This window comes from Lissotriton vulgaris, chromosome 4_1, assembly GCF_964263255.1.
Source record: "Lissotriton vulgaris chromosome 4_1, aLisVul1.2, whole genome shotgun sequence".
Classification (NCBI taxonomy): Eukaryota; Metazoa; Chordata; class Amphibia; order Caudata; family Salamandridae; genus Lissotriton; species Lissotriton vulgaris.
This window is the reverse complement of record NC_141691.1, coordinates 413,557,676-413,578,463: the sequence shown is the minus strand read 5'-3', so window position 1 is coordinate 413,578,463 and position 20,788 is coordinate 413,557,676. Positions and strand designations below refer to the sequence as shown.

The following is a 20,788-nucleotide window of genomic DNA, read 5'->3' as shown; positions in this document are numbered from 1 at the left end:
AAGCCCAGTATTAAGAATTTTTAAACCAATTGATATTGTAAGGGTCAATGGCTGCCCTCTAATCATAACACAGATATGAGCTCTATCAACAGAGGTTTAATCCTCACCTCTCAAGTAAATCCTTTCAATCGGCAAACGTCATATACAGCGTCCTGAGCCGCTGCACTTTAACTAGCATTGGCAAAACCAATACCTTTGGCTTGCATTTATTAAGTTATAAGCCAGACCCATAGTCCTGTTACTGTTACTAGTTGCACCATGTGAAGCTTCTATCTGTATTCACTTGAGAAACACCCACAACTCCTTACGTTATACGGCCACACCTTAAATCATTAGTGTGTTGATCACTGGTTAGAGGAGGCATACCCTGAAGCAGAGGTCAGACCCGGGACCAGGGTTCAATTCCCGACGCGGCAGGGTCTGAGCCCAAGTGTCCACGGACTTGATAATTCTCACTTCGGTGCCTACTCGAATCACGGGTTCACACTCTGCAACTCTGGGCAATAGCTTGCTTAATCTCCACTACGGCCCCCCGCGGCGGGATGCCTGGCTTTCACCTTGGGGATGCCCAGTACGGGTTATCTCACAGGGAAAAGCCAGGACGGGTTCCCAATGCAAGCGCCGAGATGCCCAAGGGTAAGTCGAGCGCTATATAAGAACACACATACATACATACAATGTGTATGTGTGTATATTTATGTATATTTATAGATCTAGGACTTAGACAGAAACTGCGCTGAACTTGGACATTCAGCAGTAATGAGATGTGATTCCTGAATCATGATAGTTTACAATGAAGCAGGGCATTCATGAGTGGTGATTCGTATACTGTAGAGCTGCGTTTCAATCAATCAATCAATCATGACATTTGTATAGCGCGCTACTCACCCGGAAGGGTCTCAAGACGCTGGGGGAGAGGGGTCCGTTACTGCTCGAAAAGCCAGGTCTTGAGTTGCTTCCTGAAGGAGAGATGGTCCTGGGTTAGCCACATTAATATCTTAGGATTTTTCAATGGTTAAACGTATTTATCTGCAGCCACAAGACTCCATTACCTTCCATCGACAACTCGCTTTTTCAAGCAACTGACCCAGTCCATCAAAACAAAATCTGAACATGACAGCTAATTAATTAGAAGACATAGAAACAATAAATAACATATTATTACTATGCTAAACATGAGGTGGATCAGCGAGGTAAGTGCTCACATTTGTGATTTAGTTCATTCTACAGTTTTTTTAATAGAATCCTAGCAAGGTAATCGCACCCTTTCATCTTTACATCCTTTTAAACGTCATTAAATTAAGTCATATTAGTACCTGCTATGTATAAAGCTTAGAAATCGCAAAGAATGCAGCGTCAAGCACTAATTAAAACACGATTCTACTGTTATGAATTTGAAACCTGGCTGTACAGATCTTGAAACAAAACACTTACAGTCTTTTTTTTTAATAAATATTCCGGTTGTTTTCGAGATCTATAGCAGAATACTCGAAGAGAGATTGAAAAAATGCAAAAGCCAAATGACTTTCACCTTTGTCGCATGCCTCCATGTCCTTAATGAGATATTAATATTCCGTCAATTTCCCATGCAAATTAGAGAATGGTACTGAGGGGTTTGATGTACCTAAAGGCAAAATGTGTCACTGTGCAATATTCTGAAATTAATCAGTGATTATTATAATTGCATGAACTTGTCCTTCAATTATTTTTGTTCTTTTTTAAATAAAAGAAAATAAACATAGATGGTAATCCAAATAGAAGAGGAAACAAATAAACGGGAAAAGTGTGCAATTGAATTTTAATTATGTCTAAAATATTAACTATGAGTCATTTCATGAGGTTATTTCAGGTAAAATAGAAACGCTAATCAGTGCAATCCACTGTGCTTTTTATCATGCCAAAAATGAAATAAAAACTGTTGGAAATATATTTGTATTTTATTTATACATTGACTGTACAAACTTCATAAAGGCTTACTTCGATCGTTTGACTTTTATTAAGAAAACGTGGGGAAACAAAACGTGCTTGTGTGTGTTTTGAAAAAAAAACACCATCAGGCTGTGCAACAGCAACACAAATGTGGCCCCATAAGGCCCATTCCTATCATGCCTTTTGGGTCCACTTCATCATTCAGTTCTCATGCCCTTTTACGAACGTTCTTTTTGGACATCTGTTCTTTTTTGTCAGTGTCCACACAGATAACCTGCCCTTAAGTGTGCCGTCCTGATTTGAGACTTACGGGTTATGTGGTTTGTACACTGCTTGTTCAAAATAATAATTTTCACAAAATTCACAATTTTCACAAACAGTGGTCTAAGGACCACTGTTTGAAAAAATAAGTACCTACCCAAGGTCCTTAGCTTATTGCGCCCTGGGTTCCCTTGTATTGTTCAAATAATAATGTTCAAAATAATAACACATCTACATTCCAAATGCAAAAGTATTTATCTCCTTTTGATCCCAGTGCAGGAGTTCAGAAAAACCCTAATAACCCATTCATAAGGGCAGCGTTTCATTCGGATGAGGGAAGGGCAGCCCTATAAATCACGTGGGGGCACGCAGCAGGTTTTAGTAGATTGTTATAGAGTACCTACATATGATTGAGGATACTGGCCTGTCTCTCACTGCAACGGTATGACAGTGCCTCAATGCTGATGCAAGGGAGTGTGAGAGAGCTCAACCTGAGATGACCTAAACCTCAGAAATACCCTCCACTTTAGAGATAGCGTGGCAAAGGCCTCACTGGTGAACTCTGCTCCTTATTTATCTTTGCATTCAGAAATCAAAGTATTTTGCCTTTTCGCCCCACTCTGAATCTAAACCCAAGATGTTTGATGTGTAGCTTTGAAAGACAAACTCATACTTCAGTAAAATGCAAAGCAGGTTTTGCAGCATCTAAAGTTAAAACTAAAGATAGTTGTTTATAGGTTTAGTGACCGACGTCGCTGACCACATGGTATTAAATATTCATAAAAGTACAATATGAAATGCTACAGAGAGAGAGTAGGCTTTGGATAAGTCACCTTCTGCCATCAGTTTTAAGGTGTTTATAATAATTTGCCATTACTTACCTAATGTGTCCATCAAGGCCATGACATTACTCCAATTAGGTCGAACCCTACCACACAGCGCAGCTGTCTGGTTTGCTAAAGACATCTTGGGGACATTCAGAAAGTGGCTGTTGCTTATCATTGGCTTTGTGACTCACATTTTCTGGCTTTCTATTTGCTGGCTTTGTTTGTTTTTTTGGCTGTCTAGGTTCAGTTTGTCCCTCTGTAAAAGCAAAACTTTTTCACAGTACCTCTCCTTGTATTCTTCTGCAAGGGCTCCTTTCTATAAACAGGCCTGTAACACTTTTTCTTATCTTGTCACATTTGCTGTACATTCAAAGACAGAGGTCAAATTTAAGGCTCTGTCTACTGAGGGAGCTTGATGTTACTTATCTTTCTCTGACTTCAAAGTGAAAAGATGTATGCAACAATCTTGCTGGGCACTGGGGGAGGATATGATTTTTCTGGCACACGACAACATTTAATTGAACTGTGCAAGCATTTCAGAATATATCTAAATTAGGAAATCACAAATTAAATAAATTATTTTGTAATTCCCAAGTATGCTGAAAACTGATATTTGCATACAATCAAAACTAATCAATACACTAGGTGATGCAATTTCCACACATTATCGTTTGTGTGCTGAATAGTTTTATTAGTAAAACTGTATGTCTGCAAATATATTGGCCATTTCAACTGAAAATGTGTTGTCTGTAATGGCAATGTGGTACCACACCATGCACACTCCATTCTACACCACTCTTCTCTACACCACTCCATTCCACTGCACTGTACTCTGCACCACTCCACTTTGCACCACTCTACACCACTACACTCTGTGCCACTGCACTCTACTCCCCTCTGCACCACTGCACTCTACGCCACTTCACGCTACCCCTCTCTACTCTCCTCTGCACCACTCTACTATATGCCAATGCACGCTATGCCACTCTACTCTACACCACTGCATTCTTCACCACTGTACTCTACACCATTCCAGTCTAGGCCACTCCACTCTACTCTGCACAACTCCACTCTATGCCACTGTGCAACACTGCACTCCAGGCCAATCCACTCTATACAAATGCACTCTACTCTGCACCACTTCACTATATGCCACTGCACTCCACGCCCATCCACTCTATGCTACTCTAATGCACTCTGAAGCATGCACTCGATGCCACTGCACTCTACACCACTCTTCTCTAAGCCACTGTACTCTACCCTGCACCGCTCCACTCTACACCTCTACCCTCTACTCTGAAACAATCTACTATATGCCACTGCACTCTATGCTACTGCACTATATGCCACTCTGCACCACTACTCTCTATGCCACAGCACTTTATGCACTCTACTCTACACCACTCTACTCTATGACACTGCACTCTACGCCAATGCATTCTACACAAGTCAACACCATTGCACTCTACAACACTCTACTCTCAAGACTTCACTCTCCTCCACTGAACTCTACACAACTCTTCTCTGCACTACTGCACTTTATGCCAATCCACTCTACACCACTCTATTTAGAATCACTGCACTCTACAACACTGCATTCTACACCACTCCACTCAACACCACTACACTCTACTCTGCACCACTCTAGCACTCTATGCCGCTGCATTAAATGCAACTCTACTCTACACCACTCTACACCACTGCACTCTATGCCACTCCACTCTCCACCACTTCACTCTGTGCCACTGCACTCTTTACCACTGCTCTCTACTATGTACCACTGAAATCTACGCCATTGCATCCTACGATGCTGCTTGTACGCAGCTGAATTCTGTGCCGCTGCACTCTACACCATTGCAGTCTATACCACTATACTCTGCTCCAATTAGGAGCAATTTATTGTATGTACTACGGAGAAGGGGGCCCACATAGACTGATGCATCTTAGCAGTAAATGTTGTTACCCATTGCATTCAAAAGCTGGCTCAGTCTGCTAAGGTTCTTCATTCAAGATTGCTGTTGTGTGTCTTGATTGCATATTGAAAGCTTGGTTCCATTTTGACTGCATTCTGAATTAGAGATTCCGAGTTTTTCACCTGCTTTTGACAATGAATACTGTGCTCCACAACACTGCCGCATTGGGAGCCAATGTCCGATAGTCACTCGAACCTATCTCCATTGAGTACCAATAAGAATGGTCATACAATGTAAAATATGGGCAGTAGCAGGTTATGCACGGCGGGCATTCCCAGGCAAAATGGACAGCCTGCTTGAAAAATCCCAATGTCAGATATCAAAGGATACCTGCAACAGCTTGGTGCAGCAAAACTATGAATGATTCGGAATGCAGGCAAAATACTACTGCCAAGTTCTGTAAACACCCATTGGAAGCGTGAAGAATATGCTTAAACCCGTCTATAAAGGGACAACTAACCCATAGAAAATATATATGCAAAACATGGTGTGAACACTTGTCCTGGCGACACAAAGTTGGGGCCAGGACGGGCTAAGTAATGTGGCAATCAAAAATGCACTTATTACACTATACAGCCAAAGGAGGTCTTTCTAGATTGATTACATCATGCAAAGAGTATTGAATACAACGGTATCTGAATTTAGCCCTGGGGAAAATGTGTTTAAAGAATATTCAATGGGTCAGGCTTGTACCCCTTCCAATAAAAGAACTAAATCCCGGATGGAAATCCCAGCTCCTATGACTGGGTGCAGAATCTGCAAGTACAGGAAGGAGTCTCAACTGCATTTGGTGTGGTGCTGTCGTGGTCTGCTACTACCAAATCAGAAGTTGTTAAATCCGATGTGTCTCTCTAAAGCATGGGTACTCACAAATGTTCTCTCGGGGGCCAAACTTACAGTGTGGTTTGTGTCTGAGGGCCGCACCAGTGGGGGCGGGGTCAGTGGGGGAGGGGTGGGCTAGAGCAACAAAAAAAACTGTGACCATGAGGTTGAACACAGGTCCCTGCAGCGGACGCCTTTGTCCACTGAGCCATCAGACCCGGCATACACACATCTCTCTCTCTCTCTCTCTCTCTCTCTCCCTCTCTCTCCCTCTCTCTCTCCCTCTCTTTCCCTCTCTCTCCGTCGCTCTCCCTCTCTCAACTTCTCTCTCCCTCTCTCCCTCCCTCTCTCCCTCCATCTCTCCCTATTTCTCCCTCTGTCTCACTCAGACTGTCTCACTCCCTCTCCCTCCCTCTCTCTCTCCCTGACTCCCCCTGCTAACTCACTCTGACTGTCTCAATCCCTCCCTCTATCTCTCTCTGTCTCTCTCTCTCTCTCTGTCTCCCTCTCTCTCTGTCTCCCTCTCTCTGTCTCCCTCTCCCTCTCTCTGTCTCCCTCTCTCTCTCTTTGTCTCCCTCTCTCTCTGTCTCCCTCTCTCTCTCGCTCTCCCTCTCTCTCTCTGTCTCCCTCTCTCTCCTTCCCTCTCCCTCTTTGTCTCCCTCTCTCTCTTTCCCTCTCCCTCTATGTCTCCCACTCTCCTTCCCTCTCCCTATCTGTCTCCCTCACTCTGTCGCACTCCTCACTCTGTCGCCCTCCTCACTCTGTCGCCCTCCTCACTCTGTCGCCCTCCTCACTCTGTCACCCTCCTCACTCTGTCCCCCTCCGCCTCCCTCCTCCCTCCCTCTGTCTGTCACCCTCCTCTCTCCCTCTGTCTGTCACTCTCCTCCCTCCTTCTGTCTGTCACCCTCCTCCTCCCTCTGTCTGTCACCCTCCTCCCTCTGTCTGTCACCCTCCTCCCTCCCCCTCCCTCTGTCTGTCACCCTCCTCCCTCCTCCCTCCCTCCTACCTCCATCCTCCCTCCCTCTGTCTGTCATCCTCCTCCCTCCTCCCTCCTCCCTCCTCCCTCCCTCTGTCTGTCTCCCTCTGTTTCCCTCCCTCTCCCTCTCTTTGTCTCCCTCTGTCTGTCTCCTTCTGTCTCTAAAGGGGTTCAGACATGCAAAGAAGCAGTATCTGCTTTGTTCTCATGCACTGCACAAACGAAATTGGCCGAATTTAGGAAGTATGTGTTAGATGTGCATGCTATGCTCTCTACGTAAGAGGGATCTGATGACAATAGTGTGATTTGCACAAACAATAATTAAGCATGCAGTGAAGAGATTCTCCATGTAATCCCAGTAATATTTTTTTTTATGCAGCACAAGGCATTTGGGCACTCTAAACTTGAGGCGGTGGTTTGTATAGATTCCATCATCTTTTTGTATAGATTCCATCATCTTTTTTCCATCTTGCAGCATGAGGGCCTACAACAGTGAACAGGGATTCACTTTCAATCAATGCTGCTCAAAAGATACCTTTATAAGATAAGCAAATCTAAATAATTTTAGTGTGCGATTGTTCTGGAATTTCAAGTAGGCTTTTATCGATATCAGAAATATTGCAATTGGTTTTAAGTAATTTATGCAATAAAATCTTTAATTCATTCTATGCCATAAGTTTTCAGTTGCACCCTTTAATTAGCCTCCAGTCCTGTCCTGGTTTAATTAAAGGTTTTATATAAATACACCACACCAATAGGTCTCGCTTTTGGGACCTTAGAAGTATTTAGTTATGCAGCACAATATCCTTGGTGCAACAACATCAACTGTTGCATGACTAAACACATATAAGGTCCCAAAGACGAGACCTATTGGCTATGCCAATGCTTGTTTAGATCTAGTTTACAGACCGCTGTAGCTGTCTTGCCTGCTTTGTGTGTTCCAAAAAACATAGCGGCATTTAAAATCCACGTAGGTCTAAGAGGTTTGTAGTCCTGTACTCTTCATCCATTGGTCTTTTGACTTGTTATTCATATTCTGCCCATATTCCTCGCAGTATGAAGCAAAAGGTTCGCCCTTGTGCGCCAGAGGCCCTCTTCTCTATCAGTGACTGTTTTACATATCCAAACCCACCTGATGGGTCATTTTTTTTCGTTATTTTTTATTATTTATTTTGTCTGCGAACATTTGGGCACTACCTTGGAGTAGTTACAGTTTTACCATTTATTCCTTTTAATGTCGCTTTCATGTTTGTAAAAACAGGACTGTACCATTACTTGTTCATTTGGTATAAGCCTACCACCAGTTTAGCCATTGCTCACAGTAACTGTCTCCTTGCTGCCATTTTCACTTTTTATCTGTGTGTCTTCCTTGCTACCTTTCTTTGGGAGGGAGGGCGAGGGGTGGGAGAAAAGTAGACCAAAAGTTGTTTGTGTGTGTAAAAGGCCGCTTTATTAAGACACAGGTGCACATTACAAATACAAACCTTGGCAACGCCTTACAAAACTAAACCTCACTAAATAAATAAATAACTACAAACTTCAGCCCCCCGGACCCTCCCCCACCCCTAAAACATTTGAGCCCTCCCCCTCCCAACAATACATCAATAAACAATATAACAGCATTATAACATTACGTCATCAATAAAACATTACGTCATCAATAAAACATTTCGTCATTGATCAAACATACGTCATCGTTAAAACTTTATTCGTCAAACCACAATTGCAATAACAACGGTCAGGTCCTCCATAACCATAAACCCTGCCTGACCCTGCACTCCTGCAGCTACCCCCCTCACAAAACTGAACGGTCAAACCATGACCAACATACCCCAGCACTTGTCAAAGAAATACTTGAACTAATACTCAACCCGCAATCTGCCTAAAACCGTAACGATACACAAAAACACCGCACAGCACCTGTGTCTAGCGACAAATACAAATACAAGAAAAAACACCCTGCACACCGGTGGCCCACAAAACAGCCTTTTTCTTAAAAAGAAAAATTGGAACAAAAAATACCAAAAATGGGAAACAAACTGGGCCGCGAGGGGAAAAAAGAAAATTAATGCAAAAAGAGGGAGGGAGGGTGGGACAAAAAAGCTACAAGCCCTCCTAGCCACCAGGTCACCAAACCTAAAATGGTGGCTGGGAGGCAGTGATAGGGGGATTTATAATTGGGCTATTCTGGTCCTACTAGACCAGCCCAAATCTGGAACCTTCTGGCTACTTCTAATGTAAAACCCCTCGCAGCCCTCCCAAACCGCCCGGGGGAGGGGACCTCCCGGCGGTCGGCTCCCTCCCCCAAGCCCCCCTTGGGAGGGAGGGCGAGGGGTGGGAGAAAAGTAGACCAAAAGTTGTTTGTGTGTGTAAAAGGCCGCTTTATTAAGACACAGGTGCACATTACAAATACAAACCTTGGCAACGCCTTACAAAACTAAACCTCACTAAATAAATAAATAACTACAAACTTCAGCCCCCCGGACCCTCCCCCACCCCTAAAACATTTGAGCCCTCCCCCTCCCAACAATACATCAATAAACAATATAACAGCATTATAACATTACGTCATCAATAAAACATTACGTCATCAATAAAACATTTCGTCATTGATCAAACATACGTCATCGTTAAAACTTTATTCGTCAAACCACAATTGCAATAACAACGGTCAGGTCCTCCATAACCATAAACCCTGCCTGACCCTGCACTCCTGCAGCTACCCCCCTCACAAAACTGAACGGTCAAACCATGACCAACATACCCCAGCACTTGTCAAAGAAATACTTGAACTAATACTCAACCCGCAATCTGCCTAAAACCGTAACGATACACAAAAACACCGCCACCCAGAAAGGTAGGCGGGGAAGACACGCCTCCCTTTCTGCCCCCCAACCGCGAAGCGAAAGAGAAACGAGAAAATCAACGCTGCATAGCCAATGCCCGGGCTAAGACCTCACGGAGCTCCAACAAGTAAAGATCCATGCCCACACGGGACAAATGAACTCCATCATCCCTAAAAAACTCAACAGACTCAAACTTAATGTCCCTGTGTGAAATTCTGCTGAAACCAAGGCTCCTACAGCAACGAGACACCTCTGAATTCACTTTCTTCCTAGCCCGATCGACAGCCCTGGGGTTCACAGCACCTCTCCATATCCTACGGGGAATCAACTCTGTCCAAAAAACATGGCACCCAGCCCACATGTCCTTAATAAGGCCTAAATCTCGTTTCATAGCTCGTAGCAAAACTACACCTTTCGTAGCACAAAGGTCATTTTCTCCCAAATGAATAACTAAAATATCTGGGCATAAACCGCCCACCATGTTGTTGTTCAAACAAGGGATTAACTCTCTCCAGAGCATCCCGCCTTTACCCTTCCAGATTACGTTAAACATTCGGTCATTGAAACCAAGTAGATCTCCAAAATAACTCTTCGCTGCCTGGACTCTGGCCCACTTGACAAAGGAATGCCCCACTATCCAGACCGTTACCACCGAGGAGCGAGGCCCAGCAACGGATCCTGAAAAAGAAAAAATAGTTAGAATCATGTGAAGGAGGACGACGCCTGCGCCTCCTCAGCAGAGCTCCTCACATAACGCTGGAAACAGTTGGAAGACCAGCGCCCCAAACGCATAATATCCCTCTCGGACCAACCTCTATTAAAAGCCTCAGTGGCTGCGCCTATTCGGAAAGAGTGAGTACCATAGAGATTGCCATCAAGACCTATGTGCTGTAAAGCTTTGCGCAAAACCATTCGCAATTGATAAGTTGTTACAGGGTTGCCATTGATATGTCGGAAAACAAGGGCTTCATCACCACCCCCACATAATGAACGCCAGCGCCGCGCCAGCATTAGAGGGCAAGTAAGCTTCGGAGCACGTGCCTGCAACCACACACCTTTCCCCTTACCTGTCTGATCAGTTTTAGAACTGGCCAACCAGACGTGAACTCCCTCATCATAACAAAAAACGTCCTTCCAAAACAATCCACACTTATATTTCGACCCCAGCAACTCTGATACTCTGAAGGCTCCAAAAAACATGAACACCATCAGCATTGAGAAAATACATGCCTCAAAATCATCCGAACAAACTAAAGGCAAGACTGTGATTAATCTGGCAAGAACTTGCCAAGATAGGGGGGCTCTGGATCTACCAACGTGCCCTTGCTCCCTGGCCCAACCCTCCAGCATCCTCCTACCAAGTTCCCCCGCTGATGGAGGATAGCCCCACAACAACTTCCCCATGAAAGCAATCCCCGCCAGTTTCCCAGCAATGGTTACTTTGGTTAAACCCTTATCCATGAGGTCCAGTATGAAATTAACAACATCATCTGACCGACGCGACAGATCCTCCCTTCTGACCGCACCAGATTCCAGGAATTCCTTCCATGCCAGGGAATACGCAGAACGCGTAGACACAGACAAAGAACCTACCACCAATTGTATGACCCGACCTCGCCGACGTGCCACAGATGGCTCGGCATCGGAGTCGGGGATCTGTCTGCGTCCCTTGCCAGTCCACGGAATCTCCCCCACTGTGAACGAGACAGAGCATCCGCAATGTCATTGTCCACGCCAGGAATGTGTAAGGCACGAAAATGAATATCGTGTTTCAAACAACCCAGAACGAAAACTCTCATAAGTTTCAACACTTGCTCGTCCCTGGCCGATTGGCGATTCACTATCTCCACAACAGCCATGTTATCCACACGAAACAGCACTTTCTTGTGTGCCAATTCCTCCCCCCACAGGGTCAAGGCAACCAATAAAGGGAACATTTCCAGGAAAGTGATGCTACGACCACCATTCAACCATTCATCAGGCCAACGTTCTGCACACCATTTGCCATTCCAAAAGAGCCCAAAACCATCACTGCCAGCAGCATCCGAAAACATTTGTACATCCCACTGAAAGTCAACATCTCTGACCAAGGGAACACCATTGAAAGCATTCAGGAAAAACTTCCACATTCTCAAGTCCTCCTTAACCCCAGCAGACAGACGAACACGATGGTGAGGCAATTGATGACCTGCCAAAGCCCTGCCCAGTCTTCTACAAAAAGTCCTGCCCGCTCTCACCACTCTGCAGGCAAAATTCAAATGGCCCAAAAGCACTTGAATCTCTTTCACCAACACTTTCCTCTTTGCCAACATCACATCCAGTAATTCAACCATGTTGACCCTTTTGTCCTCGGGCAGACGAGCTGACATAACCACAGAATCAATTTCAATACCCAAAAAGGAGAGGACAGTGGCAGGGCCCATTGTTTTCTCGGGAGCCAAAGGGACTCCCAGATCCTCCATGAGCCCTTGGAATGTGTCCAGAGCTTTCTGGCACTCCGCGGAGCCCGGGGATCCGACAAAGAAAAAATCATCGAGATAGTGTGTTACAAGTGAATGACCGGACTGATGGGAAAAGTACCATTGCAGAAAAGTACTAAAACACTCAAACAAAGCACATGATATGGAGCAGCCCATCGGCAGAGCCTTGTCCACGTACCATTTACCAGCAAATTGTATACCTAAAAGGCTCCAATCGTCCGGGTGGACAGGCAACAGCCGGAAAGCAGACTTGATGTCACACTTAGCCATCTCAGCGGCTGCGCCCGCAGTCACAACCAGTGACATGGCCACGTCAACCGAAGAATAAGAGACAGACACTGCCTCTGGGTCAATAAAATCGTTAACAGACGACCCTTCAGGCCATGACAAGTGTTGAATCAATCTAAACTGTCCCGGCTCCTTCTTCGGGACAACTCCAATTGGTGAAACAATCAAGTTAAGGATCGGCCAATCGTGAAACGGGCCAGCCATCCTCCCTTCATGTACTTCCTTATTAAGTTTGTCTTGTACTACTGTGGCCTGTTCAGAAGCTGATTTTAAATTGGCAGACCACCTCCGTTCCCGAGAGCCCAGGTAACCTAGCCGGAAACCAAACTGAAAACCTTCCAATAGTGTAAGTTTCGCTGACTCGTCTACGTAACCATGCAAAGCAATGCGCAGCCTCTCTAACTTAACTGGTGTACGAGCCCTTGGACCCAGCACCCTTAGCACCTCTGTATCCCCTTCCCCCTGAAAACTGCGAGGTCGTACTTGAAGTTCCTGAACCCGTTTGCTTCCCTTTGGGGCTCTCAGAGGGTTGATTGTCCCAACATTTGGACAACGGATGTTTCCTACCACAACCTGAGCATTCATGTTTAAATTTACAATACTCTCTGGTGCAGGAGCCCCTGTTAAATTCCCAACAGAAACCAGACCCCGAGTGCATGGTTGCATTGACCCCCACCCCTCCCCGGGTGGGCTTCCCCTGAAAGGGCCGGTAAACTAATGGCAAACCACTGGCCGTGAAAATAGTCTTCCCCCCTGACGCTGACCCCATTGTATGTTGCCATAAGTCATTATCCAGCTCCCCCCACTTAGCCTCAGGATCCCAAGCCATCCTGGCTCTAAATTCCTCATCATACTGAGACCAAGCAAAACCACCCCCGGTGATCTGTGCCTTACGAATGACGTCCATGTATTTAAAAAGGGACACGCTGCGCTCAGGGAACTTTTCGCAATATACACTGGCATAAATCAAGAATGCCGCTGTCCAGTTTTCAATATTCAAAGGCACTCTAGGGCGTTTAGCCAGTTCAAATTCCTCCTCTTTAGATCCCTCTTTAGACCGGACTTCCCGGTGCAGTAGCTTAAGGAGTTCCACATACTCACCATTCCAAATGCGTTCTTTGGTGCTTAACATTAGATGAGCCCCTAAAGGTTTCGTAACTCCCATATAAGGCAATTTTTTGATCTTTAACTCCTTACTGGCCACTGGCTCTTTAACTTTGCTGGAAGCACCAGCCATAACACCACTTTCAACTTTGTTTGTAACTTCTACCACATCATCTGTACCAACTGCAGTGTCTTGTACATAACGACCTTTGACCAAACGGCTAGCACCAACATCTATTTCTGTGTCACCACCAGTACCCACAGACACCATCATAGGTTTGGCCTGTGTGGCTGATTGCTCACCTGGCAACAGAGAGACCACTCTTGATGGCTCCGCCCGTGGCGCCGAAGTCAATGCATCCGGTCTGCGAGGCGCCCTACCCGATGGGCCGTGCTCTCTTCTCCCTTGCACTGTACTCTGGACCACTGGAGCCTGTAAAACACTATGAGAAGCATGAGAGGGCACCCCCCCCCCTCTGTATCCCGCAGTTCACCTTCTTCAGGACTCTCTTCATCGTAGTCCAACACCTCTGAATCCACACTGGTATGAAACAACTCACCACGGGTCTTACCCAACCCGGTATCAACAACTTTACATTTCAAAGATTTTTGAACTCCATGAGGGGGAGCAGGCTGTACGCGCCTGTACCTCCCCGCGTGTTGACTCTGCAGCTCCATAGCCGCCGGCAAGGCCTGCCACCTATACCTGCTACTCGTTGGGGCCAGCGGGGTCATGCCAGACCCTCGTGTGCTGGCCGCGGCGGGATCCCTCGGTGGAACAGAGAGGGCCGCGCTAGGCATTCTCGTCGCTTCCCCTTGGCGAAAGTGGACTGGACCGCGCCCTGCCAAGTCTGGATCGCCGCCCCTATTCCTATCCTGAAAAGAAAAAGTTTGGACTGGTGTGCTAGGGTCCCTAAAAGCAACACTCGAAACAGACCTTGACCTCCGTAAATTAGCATCAACAAACGACCCCTGACACCTCTCCAAAGAACGTCCCCTAATGCAACCCTTCAATGGCACTTCCCTAACCGGAGAGTCGCCTATCATCTCTTCTTCATCACTCTCATCCAAGTTAGCGCCCGCTGCCGCTGAGGAAGAGGCCTGCAAAGGGACCCCCACACCCCTCGTGAGGCCCTCAATATCCTTGTGAAAACCACGCTGCGCCAAACCTGCTGTACCAAAATGCTCCCATCCAGGAGAACCGAACATGATATAAGGACCTCTAGCATCTCCATGGACAGGCCCTCCACTCACCTGCCTGGAAAACCCCTCACGCTCCAACAACGTATTTGAGAAACCCACAGCCCCTGTAAACCTCACACCAGGGTGAACCAACCCCACAAAATCATCCCCTACCGCCCTACCCAATCCCCCCAAACCTGGGCCATGCGCAGGTGCAGACCCCCGACTCTCACCATGAAAAGCTCCATGACCCCCCTGTGACAATCTCCTGTCATCCCTCCGCAAACGGACATTCCCCTCCTGAAAACCAGGAAACACAACAGCCCCTGACCTTACCGTGTCCTGGCCCAAAACCTCACCAGACATGGAACTACTTTCACCCATCTGGGCCCACTCACCCTCTCCTCTGGATCCCCCTCCAACAGACATAGCAGCACCCACATAAGAACCAGGGGTAGAAAATAATAACGGGCTGCCCACATTACTGTCCACATCCCCATGGTCAGTACCAACGTCCTGTGCAAAAACAACCTGGCCAGCATGAGGCTCCATACCAACCTGTCTCCCCAATCCACCTGTAACAAGCTGGCAAGAAGCCCTACCATCAGTCACATCCATCCCTGATACAGCAAGGTGGGAAGGGGTTAACAACATACCAGCGCGTGGATCAACAATCGTCTGTGTCTCTGCTACAAAATGCTGTGCAATATCCAAATCTGGCATATCATGCTGCTGTTCTGCCCCCTGCCAATCATTCAATTGAAACGAGCCCCTACGCGCACCTCGCGCAGCCCTGACAAGCGCAGGCTCCACACGGCGCTCCCCTATGGGGTCAGAAGCGGAGCGCTTCTTACTCCCTCTCCGCCCCCCCCTCCCTCGCTTGGCCGGAACAACCGGAGCGGGAACGAGCGCTTCTGCCTCCAAACCTTTTTCCCCCCGCCCCGCCGAAGCAATCAATTGCGCTCCATACGCCTGACCCGGCTGCATGCGAGCCGTCTGCCCTGCCGCCGGAGCGCCTCCCGCCCCACCCCGGGACTCCGTAACCGATAAAGGGGCCGGTCCCACGCTAGCACCCACGACTACGGGAGCGCCCAAAATTACCGGCGCTCCCCCCTCCCCCGCCGCCACACGCGCCTGCAAGGAAGGGGCCGGTTTCCTCGAACGGGACCGGCCCCTTTCACTTACCTGAACAGAACGCCTCTTTTTAGGCGAAGAACAAGCCATAACTGCAGCGGACACGCCGGCGGAGGCCTGGCGCTGGGGGCGCGCCGGCCCCCCTCCCACCAACAAGTCCATGCGACCTGCTTCCGACAGCAGTCGCATGGCCTCCAAAACGCGATAGTCTTCCATCTCGGAATTAAAGCGCCAAAGTAAACGATACAAGGACAGCTAAAATTACCGAAATACCTGACAATATTCTCTATAAAACGCTGACAGACAAAAAAGCTACAAGCCCTCCTAGCCACCAGGTCACCAAACCTAAAATGGTGGCTGGGAGGCAGTGATAGGGGGATTTATAATTGGGCTATTCTGGTCCTACTAGACCAGCCCAAATCTGGAACCTTCTGGCTACTTCTAATGTAAAACCCCTCGCAGCCCTCCCAAACCGCCCGGGGGAGGGGACCTCCCGGCGGTCGGCTCCCTCCCCCAAGCCCCCCTTCTGCCTGTCTTTTCTCATTTACTATCCATCTTAACCTTTTCTGCCTACCTTTTGTGGCACTTGACCACTCTGTTTCTTTTCACCTTCTCTGCCCATCTTTTCCTATTTCTATCTGCACACCTTCTTTCTTTTCTACTTTACTTGACATTTTATTACACTCTGTCAGCCTCCCCCCCTTTGCCTTTTCTATATGTTCCTTTTTTTCTCATTATATATTTCTTTTTTGACTAGTTCTCCCCTCTTGTTTTTGTACCTTTCTCTATACATTTGCGAAGTTACGCCGTCTTGTCCTCCAGCACTTTGGTACAATGCATGTAAATGCTTAGCAAGTGACAGTACAGAAGATAGGCTTTTGCATTGGTTTACAAGGTCCATGTCATGGGCCAGAGGGACCTCAAGACAGAACGGTATGTCATAGTGCAATATGTGTACACACAGCATACATCTCCACTCCCTGCAGCAAGGAGTCTGCAGAGCCAACAAACTTGTGGGGGATCCTTCAGATTCTAGATAAGCAAATGTGCTAATTAAATTAATACCTCATAAGTGCATTCTCCTCCCAGAATCTAATGTATATAGTGTACACACTATCGTGGGTATGGACCATACTAGCATGAGAAGCAGGTACAATGACTCGAAACAGCACATGGAAGTGAAATAGAGGCAGTTCCTGCTGTGATGTGCAACAAAAGGTTGTCAAATTGGCCCTCGCCGTCCCAATGATGTATATATTGAGACGCATGCATACACACCCGCTTTATGTTACAATTTGCTGCATTTGTTATCCATTCATTTGCCCATCATCCATCCACCCACACTCTGTCCTTCCAGCACCAACCTTCTCCTGTCTGTCAGCCCTTCCAACAAACACCTCGGCCTTCTGTCCATCCACCGTCCCACTGTCCTTCAAACACTGAAATCCTCCATGGGTCCACCCACACACTATCCTTCCAACAATCAACCACATCTGTCCATCCATTTACCCTCCCACTGTCTTTCCAACACCCACCTCCGTCCATCCATATATTTCCCATGCAGTTGTGTAATATGCGAATATAGAAAAGTACCTAGTGGGTATTAAAGATGGGCGACATGCATACATTCTATTTGCTAGAGATTATACTTTTAAATACACGTATCAACAATTTAACTAAACACACTCATACACAAGAAGGCACGCACATACATCCAGCTGTGTTTAGAGCATTCAGGAGTCAACTCTACAATCTTTTCAGGCTTCTAGGAGCAGTGTAAACTTAGACATCCATTTGAATGGAGGATGTAAGTGTGTAGATGGACAGCCTTGCTTATATTGTAATTTGTATATTTTGTCATACTGGTAAACTTGAGGAATATTTCTCTTTACTCAATAATATATTTATCAATTGTTGTGTTTAGCTTTTGGTATGTTCCCCTGTTCCTCTTCCATTCTTATCATAACGCATTCCAAAGTGTCAGGGACAATTGCACCGACTCTTCTGCTGGATTGGTTGTGGCATGAGGTTGTGCACGTTCGTGTTAATAAACCACCTCTTCCGCCTTTATTGGTTTTGTATTTTTATCAGTTTTGCTCTTCGGAGCAAACAAATGCCACTTGTTTACTTTGCTTTACACACCATGTACCTGCAATTTGGCATGCACTTTTTATTTTCTGTGCAGTTTATTATTTTTTTTATAAGTGGATACAATTTGGGCTTGATATTGCCTTACACATATTCAGAAATTAGGCTTGAATTGAACTACCCAGGATAATGTACTGCATGCCTAAACACTTATAAGGTCCCAAAGGTGAGAACTATTGGCTATGCCAATGCTTGTTTTTTATTTGCAATCTTAAAAATGGCTTCAAAGCGGTCAAGTATGGGTGCCTTCTTTGGGTAATTTTTTCCCTACCTCCTAATTATATTTTTGTTCTTTTTTGTCACGCAGAGGGAAGTTGGACTGGAACTGGACCCTATGTTGGACCACCGTGGGTTCTGCTGCATGCACTGCCGCCGTGGACAGAGATACTGCCAGCGCGTCTGTGAACCCTTGCTTGGCTTCTACCCCTACCCCTATTGTTATGGAAGTGGGCGCGTGATCTGTCGAATAATCATGCCATGCAACTGGTGGGTTGCACGTATGTTAGGGCGGGTGTAGCGCAGTCTGCCACGTTGCGGGATGGAGACACCTTACACATTTTACTCGTATATATATATATATATATATATATATATATATTTGTTATCATCACGATATACAAATGACGTTATGTTGAGGTTGGCGTTGTACTTAAGGCAATATACCATGTATGTGCTTGCAAATAAGTGGGCTATGTTTTCTATATATCATATTCATTCTATTTAAATGAGTAGTAGATTGTAAGCAGTGAAGTAGCAAATACGAATATTTGGGGAGGCTGCCTTAGTGTTATCACAGAATGAACTGAGGCTATTTCAAATTTGTAAACAAGAATCCACTTGCACAGTGGAAGTATATCATGTCGGTAGGGGTATGTGGAACATAGATGCTGCGTCATAGTCTGGCCTCCCATTGTGGCCAATCTACTCTCAAATGTCATAAATATAAAACTATAATTAAATTAAAGGCCCTGATTAGGAGTCTAGCGGTCTGAGGATCGCCAGACTCATGGGGGCGTAGCCGTAGCAGCCTCACAATGTGCTTGGCAGGGCCGCTTGGGTCCTGCCAAGCATATTACAAGTTTCCTCTACACTGGCGGTGTCATGGAGGTTCTAACTCCATGTACACCATGGCAGGGAGGAAACAAAGGGGGCCCTATAAGACCACTTGTGCCTCCTCCAAGCATGTGAATGCACACAGGGGGGCATAACAAGTGCCCACCTGTGTGCATGCACACCAGTTTGTGCACAGCATGGACTTTTGAGTCCATGCTGTGCTGGAACCTTGTTGTGCGGTCCCATTAGTGAAGTAGTGTGGCTCACTGGTTAGAGGCGGCAGACCCGAGAGCAGAGGACGGCCCGGGACCAGGGTTCGATTCCCGGCGCGGCAGGTTTCTGGACCAGGGTCAGCGGACTCGATAATTCTCTCGCCTCGGTGCCCACTCTGATCAGCGATCACACTCGGCAACTCTGGGCATTAGCTTGCCTCATCTTCACTAACGGCCCCACCAGACCGCCGGGGATGCCTGGTCTCACCCTGGAGATACCCATTAAGGGACCATCTCTCAGGGAAGCCAGGAAGGGTTTCGCAGCGGTCGAAGCGCCTTGGGACCCTTCGGGTAAGTAGTGCGCTATATAAATACCAATACAATACATTGTGGTGCTGTTTTCAGAGGGACCACCGCCTTTGAAAAGGGCACCGCAGTGGGACCGCCACATCGGCTGCCCGAAAGACCAAATTTAAATTGTAATCTGGCAGGCAGGCGAAGGTAACTCTTGGCAGTGTGGCGGTGGCGTGCTAGCCAGCCCGCACTGTCAAAAGTCATAATCGCTCCCTTAATGCAAAAGAGAGTTTAAAGGTAAAGGTCGTTCTGCAACAGGCACCTTTTTGATGCACCTTGGTTAAGGTCATACGTCTGTCAGGGACCGGTTCACGAAGATTATGAATTAGATCAATTAAATAAATTCCACTGGTGTTGATGCAATTTTACACCAACACGTGTACTTTTTCGAAAGTGTGAAAACAACATTTGAACCCAGGAGTTGTCTGTGATACTTCGAGCGGCCTTAGGTACATTATCCCAGTAAAGATAATGGCTGGTGACCCTGCTTCCTACTGACAACAAGTGCAAAACACGGTCAGGCACATCTAACGGTAAAACTGCACCTCTGCGATCTATTGAGCCCATGAAACGGTGGTGCCAAGTTGTAGTATAGCCATTGTAATTTATTGGATTGACCACTTATTAAAGTTCATTCTAAATGCTGACGGAGAGAACGTAACATGAGACAATGTACTATTAACGACAACGAGTATCTGTGAGACACCCAATGCTTAAGAGGCGCAGCACCAGAATAGGTTGTTGTTATCAATAAAATGTTTTGTTCCTACAAATCAGTTTTATTGTCCTGTATCAGTTTGTTTGTTGTGAGTGCTGCGTCACAGATGATACACAGAAATTAGTCACATGTGGCTTACATTTGCAGAAATATTCAATATTCCCTAGCACGGGTTTCTGCTGCTGCGACACTGAATACATGTCCCTGGTATCAATAAATGATGAATGCCCCTGCGCGACAGTTCGAAGTTCTACCTGCAGATCTGCAGCTGGATGGAAATCGCCCACCCCGGGATATGTTTGATCAATGGATGGAAGCACGCAGGGCGCAGGAACGTTCCTCCACGTGCTGGTCGACAGATGTTCTTTACAAGAGCAGAAGCTGACGTCTCTTCATGCGAATCTTAGATCGATGCATTGCAATGAAAAGTACGGGCGAGTGTTGTATCAGCAGGTTTCTGAACGCCTCAGCAGGGGTCCTC

General features: G+C 46.4%; 1 protein-coding gene across 1 annotated transcript in view; it reads left to right on the top strand.

Moving 5' to 3' along the window:
• The window catches only part of TNMD (tenomodulin), a 480,057-nt gene extending 459,692 nt beyond the window's left edge, over positions 1-20,365 (top strand). The window contains exon 7 of the mRNA XM_086918815.1: positions 18,278-20,365. Within this exon, the coding sequence (XP_086774941.1) occupies positions 18,278-18,487 (210 nt within the window). The 3' untranslated portion in view covers positions 18,488-20,365. The remainder of the gene's footprint in view (positions 1-18,277) is intronic.
• Positions 20,366-20,788: the final 423 nt, after the last annotated feature.